Source organism: Abramis brama, assembly GCF_963993115.1.
Source record: "Abramis brama genome assembly, chromosome: 5".
In the NCBI taxonomy this organism is placed as follows: domain Eukaryota; kingdom Metazoa; phylum Chordata; class Actinopteri; order Cypriniformes; family Leuciscidae; genus Abramis; species Abramis brama.
Window position 1 is genome coordinate 14870503 of NC_139967.1, and position 9798 is coordinate 14880300.

General features: G+C 38.4%; 2 protein-coding genes across 3 annotated transcripts in view; one reads left to right on the forward strand and one right to left on the reverse strand.

The window, feature by feature from the left end:
* Positions 1-208: 208 nt before the first annotated feature.
* Positions 209-8665, reverse strand: tia1l (cytotoxic granule-associated RNA binding protein 1, like). Of its 2 annotated transcripts, none has more exons than XM_084115346.1 (11): positions 8433-8665; positions 7631-7727; positions 7187-7285; positions 6118-6172; positions 5904-5991; positions 5738-5813; positions 2815-2923; positions 2583-2681; positions 2268-2352; positions 2051-2186; positions 209-1944 (listed from the first exon to the last, which is right to left on the reverse strand). In XM_084115346.1, the coding sequence occupies exons 1-11, from the start codon at positions 8465-8467 to the stop codon at positions 1795-1797; spliced, it is 1029 nt and encodes a 342-aa protein (XP_083971472.1). In that variant the 5' UTR covers positions 8468-8665; the 3' UTR covers positions 209-1794. The 2 variants fall into 2 exon arrangements, with proteins under 2 accessions (XP_083971472.1, XP_083971471.1); XM_084115345.1 differs by having other exon boundaries at positions 209-1947.
* A 1028-nt stretch (positions 8666-9693) lies between these two features.
* dgcr8 (DGCR8 microprocessor complex subunit) overlaps positions 9694-9798 on the forward strand; it is a 9725-nt gene continuing 9620 nt past the window's right edge. The window contains exon 1 of the mRNA XM_084115336.1: positions 9694-9798. This exon is cut by the window's right edge and continues 35 nt beyond it. The gene's annotated coding sequence lies outside the window, so the exon portion shown is untranslated.

Below are 9798 nucleotides of genomic sequence, written 5' to 3' on the forward strand. Positions count from 1 at the left end.
CTGTCTAGAATTTTGTTTTAAAAATATGACCAGAACACTTTTTCTTATAATTTAATGTTCTGTTTGATGCATCTGCCACATCTTACCCCACTCTCCCACAACCGATCTGTATTAATCATCTTTCACCAAAAAGCATCGTGAATTATCACACAAATGTAAAGAAATACTGGTAAATATTCGTTCATTGAACACTCAAGACAACTGAAAGTAGTTTTGAATGGTTATTATTAAGTGTTTTTACACATGAAATAGAGTAAATAGAACAACATTAGATGGAAGCATATAATCGGGGTGTTTTAAAAATAACAGTAAATCTCTCTAGCTTTTTACAAATTAAAAAAAATCCCAGTTAGAGAGAAAAAAAAGTGACATTAAATAACTATGTTTATAAATTTACATGACACAGAAGAAAAATTAAAGGAAAAAAAAAAGACAGTTGCTCATTTTCAATTTGTTTCAATCCATTTTTTTTTTTTAGCATGACTCAGTTTAAGGGCCCAGCAAGAAAAAAAGAAAGTGAATTATGGTAGGAGGAAAAACATCAGTGTCCGGTATATAATTAGGCTTTGTGAGCAACTCGAGCGTGTGGCTGAAACCTAGGAGCATCTCGCATTTCTTCACCTTTCCATATTACGTCTCTCAAAAACACTGACATTACAATCCCCGTTTCAATACAGCAAGGTGGAAGCATGCAAGATCTCGCATCATTGTAGTCAATGTCTTTGGCTTGTGAATTCAACAGTGACTCTTGAGGGTGAAGTACGGGGAGGGAAAAAATTCATCTCAGCAACTCTAATGAACACCTTTTTATGGATTTCACAAGAGATTGTAACAAGAACAGAGCTCAGAATGTCCATGCAACATTATAACATTACAGATGTTCAACAAACCCTGAATTTACAAGATTTAAAGAAATAATTCACAACCTCATTTTACACAGAATTACAAAAATCTTTACAAAGATGCTACAGCACTGCCGTTCCCGCTGATTAGCCGCTGTGCCGTCACACCCTCAACTGATCCGAGCAAACATGATTTTGTAAAAACATGAAACAAAACGTTTTAAAAATTGAGCTAACAATTCCATGTTACAAAATGAATAAGTCTAACGTTTAAACTGAACAAAAAGGAAGCATGTTTTCTGCACCTCTGTGTTAATACAACTTGTTAAAAGCTTTAGTAATTGTGTCCAAAACTTTATCAAGAACTTTCTGAAACCTCAAGTATTCAAGGCCACGGAATAATGTCCTCTATATATGCAGAATACTTTTTATCATTAGGCGTCACGAGATAAAATATTTTATATTGGATTAACAGGATCACACGACTCAATTCTTGAAACCTTTCTTGTAAAAATATAAAGCATAGCCGTACTGACAGAAAAAAAAAATATTCGTGAACAAATCAGGTTTAGAGACAAGAACTCCATAGAAAGAATGCAGTATATTAAACCTCAAACTTTCTACACCATTTGAGGTGTGAGCTAAATTGAGCCTGCAGATTCAACACATTGAAAAGACATTCCATCTGTTGCAAAACTAGACAATTAAAGTCCCCGAAATGCAGTACTTTTAAGAAAAGAAAATCTGACAAAAACAAACAAAAAATCCTGGGGCCTAAAAACAAAAGACAGGATTCCTTCCAAGTTAATGGTCTGAGTATAATGTACAGTGGGCTGAATGCAGCCCTTTCAATAACCCCTGAACCGGTGTAATGGTGAGTCCCATTGGGCAGATGCCACACTGAAGTGGGGTTTAATGATTGGACTGAGGGATTAGTCAGCCACATTTGTACTTATTTATATCCCTGCTGATTCCAGGCCTGCCCGTAGACGCCGTAAGTGGGCATCTGCCAGCCATTGGGCATATACTGACCCATCTGCTGACCGTTGCCGTATGACTGACCCCACTGTCCGTAAGGTTGGGCAGCATAGGTGGGTTTATTCTGCTGTGGACAAGAAGAAACAGTAAGACTTGAGTTTACAGGAGTGTGCAATGGGGCAGAGGAAATACATGTTTCTAAAGAGGTCAAGATCAAGGTAAAGGGGTACCTGGGGCATTTGCATCTGTTGCATGGATCTCATATCAGCCGTTTCTTTTCCCCAGTAGCACTTCACAGTGTGGCCCTCAATGCAGGTCCCGTTTACAGACACTATGGCATGGGCGGCACCCTCATGAGAATCGAACCTGAAAAAGCAACATGCTAAATTTTCATATATACGCATAGGTGAAGGATTTCAAGTCTTAGAGTAGTAGCGCGACACGTACCTCACAAATGAGTAGCCTTTCTCTGGGAAAACCCTGATCTCCATTATCTGGCCAAACGGAGAGAAAGTCTGTCTCATCAGCTGATCTACAGTGGATGAGAAAAACACGTTCAAACGTCACACTGACTGCATACAAGATCTGCATTATAATGAAATGTGCTTTGAAAGATTCATCTTTTAAGACCTTTTAATTGAATGACACTCACTCATTCACTGAAACTGTACAAAACTTTTCAATTTGACTAGGGCTTAAAAGATCACATAAAAAAAATTGCCATAATAATTTTCAAAACAACATTTAGACATCTGTACAAACCTGAAAGGCCAGTAGCAATGCCACCACAATACACGGTGCAGTTGCTAGGACTCGACTGGTTCAGAACCTCCTCATAGGACAAGTGTTTGCTGCTGGACGCTTTATAAAGTAAAGATAGAGAACATTTTAGAGTAGTATGATATGATAAAAAAATAAATACCTAGTTCCATAATAGGTGGTCAAGAAATTGAAAACTAAAGAAACTGTCAAATGATAGTTTAAACTGATCTACCTTCATTGTTTGGTTTGGGAGCGGATGGCTTCCTTGTGGCCCAGTTTGTTCTGATCTGTCTTCCTCCCAGCCATTGGCCATTCATTTGCTGAATGGCACTTTCTGCATCCTGTAAGTTGCAACAAAACCAATCAAATATGGGGGTTCCTGCAAGGTTTTTACTATGACTAGTGCCTTTCCTAAAAACAGCCACTTTGAGCTTTAAAGTGCCTTTGGTAACAAAATTATCTGAGGGCTAGAGAAAGCCATTACAGTGACTTTTACAAACACAATGTGTACTAAACCAGTCTTTCTTAAAAAAGAAGTAATGTAAAAATTAAAAAATTTAATTTCATTGTCATTAAAAAAAATGCACACACACATTTTATTGTTATCATAAATTCACAGAAATTCTAAGCATTTACAAAAAAACAAACAAAAAAACCCCTTTACAACAGGTTTTTTTGTCGCCATACATACACGGAAACTGTGAATGACTGGAAAAGTTGTTTGCCAGTCATTCACAGAGCATCAGCCTCCTCTTGTCTCCATACCAGGGATGTTTAAATTAACAATCGATTAATCGTTTACCATAACCTCTTAAATACGGAGAAGGGCCGCTAAGTTATCACATTACATTGCTTAAACAACACAAAATGGGTGTTTTTTTAAAGTTTAGAAGCTTAGCTTTACAGTGAATAGGGTATATGACCATCACTTAACAAGTGCTTTAAAATTAGCTGACATATTAGAAGTGCTCTATTTTCATAGTGTGAAAAATAAATGCTTTTCAAGAAAATATTATCTGTAAAATCATAGTAGCCGAACATAACAGACTGGGTCTCATATAATTGAAAAGGTCTCAACTAGCAGAATACAAGCACATTTGCTTCAGTTAGAAAACTATACCAAGTATTTGTATGAAAAATCGCCACAACGCACGTGTAAGCAGTATATACACGATGCTTTTTGCCACGTTTTTGTTTGCACTTTCATGAAACATTAGTAAACCATAGTAGATCAATACCTGCTCTAAATAAAGATGGTCTCGAACGAGCCCAAACACAACATAAGATAGATTGTAGATCACAGTGTGACATGCCATGCTGCTTGGCTTCAATTATAGGACTTCAGGGATTGGATCGCGTCGCGATCATGACGCAGTGTTTTCCAACGTCATTTGAAAGTTCAACCAATGGAAACTGGATCTCGGGTATGGTGGGTGGGTATAGTTGGTAGGGATGATGTGTAGAGAGTAATCAGGCACCGTTTTACAGCTGGAGTGCACTTGGATTGGTTTGATCGCTCAGATTGATGGGTCTTGATTTACCATTCGCCATAGAATAGAAGTGTACAGCTTAAACTGCACTGAAAGATCATCATTCATCAACCGGGATCTTATTACTGTTAATTCTATGCACTTTTATTGTGGCATTAACACAAGTAGTTCTTTCTTATGTTTTGTAAAATCACATTTGGAGGATTTTTTGGACCCTAGGTTAATTATGATTCAATAAACAGCTAGCCTACCTAATCCATTGCATGACTTGAAGACATTAATACATTTAGAATACGTAACTACGGTGTGCTTGCCATAATTTTTCCTCGTGTCTCTGCTGCACATTTTGTGCATGAGCTGCACGCGCCTCAAAACTACTTAAATGATGACCTTGCATAATTGACCATTGATTAGAATTGAATTGATAAATCTTATCGATCGTCGATTAATTGTTAGCATCCCTGCTCCATTATATAAACATGCTACATAAACAGATGCTAAATGATGACCGATTCAGACCGCGATCGGCCTCCAAAAACAGTCTATTGTCTCCATACATACACAAATGGCATGTCATTGATGGCATGTCCTTCAGGCAGCAGAAAGCATTCAGTCTCCAAAAAAGTATTTTCTCAATACATAGACATTCCACGGGTGTTTGTCTCCGGCCACATAGAAATCACCATCGATATGATTTCACTGCCTCAACTCTGATGCATTCTACATCTCACTTCTTTTCTAACACATCCTCACGAGGGGAAAACTTTGAGCGACTCGGATCCACAACAGCGATGAGGATTACAATGATAGCCTGACCTGAGCGCAGCAGAAAAACAATGAGTCACAGGTGTGGGTCATTCAAGAGCTCGCAGATGAATATGGTCGAGACAGCCGTCAATAATCATAAAACTATCTTCACACGCGGAAGATAGACATCAAGTGCGTTGTTGGAATAGTCTTCGCATTTGCTAAATGTTCTGTCCATCAAGCTTTTACCACAAAGACAGTGGATGGCTGATTACAGAGTAAATGACTGGCTATTCCTCTAAAAAGATGTCACAAAATCTGACGGCCTTGGATACTGAGTAAAACTACCACCCTATTATGAAAAAAAAACTTGAGGCAGGCTCATTTGTTTGTAGAGTGTAATGTATACTATCAGATAAAGTTTTACAAAAGCTGCTCAGATTGCATCATTTCTTGAAGAACAATGATGGAGGGCAGATCGTTCATACAAAATCTGATGTATACAATGTATAATATGTAAATATTTCACAGATTTAATGCTTTTGAGGACAAAAAGTGCTGTTGGATGTTTTCCATTGGACTCTAGTCATGGACAGTTTACCCAAGTGCGACAAACACGATTCATCTCACAGTCGCGATTTCATATCACAGGTATGAAGTCCCGTTTTGATTTTGTATGTTGTCATTTGTACTCCCAACACAAATGACTATATTACTGTCGCTGGAGCATCTATATCATAAAACAGACACTGTATATTGACACTAAACCCCTAGACCTTCCAAATGATGTATAATTTGTTAATATTATTAACATTTTTAGTCTATATAGTAAATGTAAAGAAAAGTAAACAAAGTGACGTCAAGCCCAAGGTCGGGCTAGTGTGCTTCAACAGGTTAACGAATAACATGAAAACTTACCCATTTATTAATGAAGGAGATGAAACCATATCCTTTAGATTTGCCTGTGGCCAGGTCCTTCACCACACGGGCATCACTGCACCAAAAATGAAGAATCCAAATGTTAAGACAATCTCTAATGAGTTTTAAATAACACCTGATTTACACCATACTATATTCTCCTTACGATATCTTTCCAAATGGAGCAAAGGCTGCTCTGACATCATCTGTTGAGATTTCTGGGCTCAGGTCACCGACAAAGACATGGAAATGATCTACAATAATGGTTCGAGGTGAAACAGTCAGATAAATAATTCATGCTTTACAGTTTGACCACACATGCATCCATTAGCAATATTCAAAAGTCAGATTAAACCCCATCTCATAAGGAGGACACTTACTGCTTGTGTCTTTCTTCTGGCTGCTTGGCATTGAGGCCCAGTTAACTTTCATATCCTATGGAAGAAAGCAGAGTAGAGACCGGGAAGAGTGAGACAAACATCAGCATAACATCACCTTCATCTTACTTAGCCGCATAATATGGTGAGCCTCCAAATGCAGAAGAAATAATCTGACAAAAAAAATAAAAACCCTGGTGATCACTTAAAGAAAAAGGATTTTTTTTAAATAAATAAAAAAAAGCTCGAATTATTTACTACATAGTTAAAGAGTCTAAACAGCAAGAAACTTACAACAGAGTTATATTATCAACTTGTATTATTCTTCAAAATGTCATTCATTACCTGATCAAATATTTGCACTGAATATATTTTTGCCAAGGATTTGCTAAATTTGAAGGCCTGGTACAGGTGTAGATGATTATAAAGCAAGGCTAGGTGTTAACAGACATGCAGGGGGGAACAAAAATTAAAATGGTCAACCTCCTGTACCCAAAAGATGACTCAAAGAAACAAAGAGGATGTGCCACGTTCTCACATGCTTTGTGAAGTTTGGAACATGACAGAGTAATGAGCCACTGCATTGGAAAAATGAAGGGTTTTGGTTTGTTGCAAGGACTTTCTGGGAAAATATTTTTGCTTATAAATACCAATACAGCCATAATATTCTCAGCTACATTTAAATACATATTACAATGTTAAAGCCATAAGCTTAATTTGATGAGCTTGTACAATGAACACGACTAGATTTTGACCTGACACTGTGCATTGTCGTATGTGCAGCTTCTTACACTACTTCAAGTCTCTGTTATTTGGCCTGGTCCAAACTGAGCAAACGTCTTTAAAATGGCAGTAAATCCTTGATCATTTTGATTTGTATAGTTGATGATATGAAAGATTTAATGCACAAGTTATAAGCGATTTACCTATTAACACACTATAAATGTGCTAACTAAACACATTCTGTGTGCCATCTTAGTAAACAGCATTACCATAGCTTTAACACCACATTTAAGAAGCGAAGCTTCACATCAAGCTTACTTTTGTGGGTTTGTGAGAGATATATTCTTACCTTTCCTAAGATCTTCCTGCCGTTCATGGCAGCCAGAGCTGCTGCAGCGTGTCTGTTCTCATAGAACTCCACAAAGCAATATGGGTCATTGCCGGCCGTCTAAAAAGAAAGACCAATATGAACCAAGTCAAGCATTGATTTTGGGAGTTACAGGTTTCCAATATTCCCAATTTCCATGACTATCCAGTTACCACAATTTTTTTTTAAATCATTCTGATGCAGATCAATCCACTGTTCATCCATCAAATCATACAGACCATTTTGTGAACCGGTTCATCAATTCAAAAAGAGCTAGACCTGAACATAGTTAGAAAAGTGTATTAACTAGAGATATGTCCATGACACTTAAGAGTCTACTAACTTGAATTACTTTAGCAGGCCTGAAAAGCACAATTTAAAAAAATATTGTGGGATCCCTGGATTTCAGATGTTCTTTTAACTCACATCAATGATCATTTTACAGCTTTTGCAGGGTCCGATCTGGGAGAACACTTGCAGGATGAGGGCCTCCGTCACGTCCCTGGAGAGGTTCCCGACATACCTAAAAACACAGGAGAGCAAAGCCAGCTGAGAAACACGGTCACTGCGTTGCGTTTTTCCTCCATCTCTCCCGCCAGCAGCGCATTCCGCGGGGTTTCATTTCTGCCACGTTTTCAGCGCACGAGAGCGAACAGCTAATGTGATCCTAAAGCTATATACGTGATCGAAACGACGCCTAGCAAATATGCTATGTTTCTGATGCCATCTTTCACACAAAAGAAAAGCACGATAAAGGCCCTGTGGGCGGTATAATAACATTTAAGCGCTTTTTTAGTAGTTAGCTCTTTGGGTAACGGAAACCTAGCGCTACCGACGGAACTTGTATGCTAGCAAAAGCCTCTTCTGCACTGTAATTACTCACAATGCGGACAGATTAGTTCAGCCATGTGGATATAACTGGACAAATTAAAACAGCGTTAAGACTAACAGTATGTTCATGTCCGAGACCTCTGCTAGGCTCGGTTCCGCTGCCCCAGTTTTGTGTTTGTCTAGCCGGCTTATGCTGCAGGCGTTGAAAGCATGGACGTCCAGGTCCATATAACAATTAATATATATAACACTGAGTAATTAACGGACTCATGCTCTTGAGCTCATAATGTGTGAAGTTTGGCTCGCTGTGCTTGCGACCTGTGCGCCGCTTTAATAAACGTGTTTAAACACGAGTTTGGCTTCGCAAAGCGGCCGACTAAACTACAGCAGCACTCACAATGTCCTGGGCTGATCCTCGTCCATCATCATCATCGTGCTGGTGGGAAAAGGTTGACGCTTTGCTTAAAAACTGCTCTGTTTTTAACGTTGCAGTGGATAAAGCCTCTAAGGTTTTAACTTGTTAGTTAACGCGAATTTACTGGAATAACTTCCTCTGACGTTACTCATAAAACGTCATCACATGACGTTGCAAGCGTTCCTCTTCAGCGTCTGCTGTTTTTGGAGAAAGAGACCGATTACTGCCCCCTATCAGATCATACTCTGACCCTGGTGGCTCATTTCCGAGAATCGATTCTTTTGATTCAGTGAATCATTTACATCACAGCTCGGCGTGGCATGGGCTAACGTTCCAGTAAAGCCATAAGTAAATCTATTAATTTGTATTTATAAAGGAATTTATTGTGATTTCACCTGTCCCAATTTAATTTGTTCCAGGGGGGAATCTGCTTACAAAAAATTAAGTCATTTAGAAAATCTGCTTAATTTTATCATACTTTATTTGCATTTACATTAAATGATACTATAACTCATATACATATCTCTGAAATAGTGACCCTGCTGTATCTCTGTGTTGTTAAGCAACATGCTTTCTAGATTATAAAAATATATACAAAAGAGTGTAGGCATCACCAGAATGAATGTGGGTAACATTAAACCATTTTGTGTGAAATAGAGGAGGGTAACAGATTTTCGTAACGTGTTGCCTTGTCGGATTTGGTGACCCTCCTGTATCTCTTACTTTTCACATCAAAGTAATGCTTTCTAAAATATAATATAGAGGTAAGACCAAAGACATTCAAGGGGATAACAGCGACTGTCTCCAAGTCAACCGATTCATTGAAAAGATCCGATTCAAAAGCACGATTCGCTCACGAAGCACGAATCGTTCATATCTGACACATACCCAGCCCTTTTTGCGTTTCATTTCATGCCTTTTGCATTTAGCAAGAAAAACTTGTAATAGCCATATATTATCTACTCTGTCCTTTTATAATATAACTGTACACCACTACTAAACACTCATGCAAACTAACGTTACATGCCTGAAGTTTCTCTCACTGTTCACTCATAAATCCACAAAACTCTGTAAATGTGTTATTTATCTGTCTAATAATGTCCGTTAATGTTGTGGTGTAGTCTTTGATTTCACCAAGCCGAGAAACAACTTCAAATCTTCCTAAAGTGCCATTTAGGAGCATGTGAAGCCAATTTCAGTAAAAATGGACCACGTTGGTCCAATCAAACGCACGTTGGCACCGGTTGAGACTGAGGCGTGTTCTGATCCCCTGATGCTGCTCTGCAGTGAAGATGGCGGAGAGAGGAGACGGCCATCTGAAGCCCTCAAACAGAGAAAGCCTTTGAGT

What these genes read in the sequence shown, in the direction of transcription:
- tia1l (XM_084115345.1), bottom strand. Translation starts at nt 8,467, where the DNA reads ATGATGATGATGGACGAGGATCAGCCCAGGACATT. An exon ending in GAGGATCAGCCCAGGACATT is followed by an intron (nt 7,728 to 8,432) that starts GTGAGTGCTGCT and finishes CTGTGTTTTTAG; the next exon opens with GTATGTCGGGAACCTCTCCA. An exon ending in GCTGTAAAATGATCATTGAT is followed by an intron (nt 7,286 to 7,630) that starts GTGAGTTAAAAG and finishes CTTTCTTTTTAG; the next exon opens with ACGGCCGGCAATGACCCATA.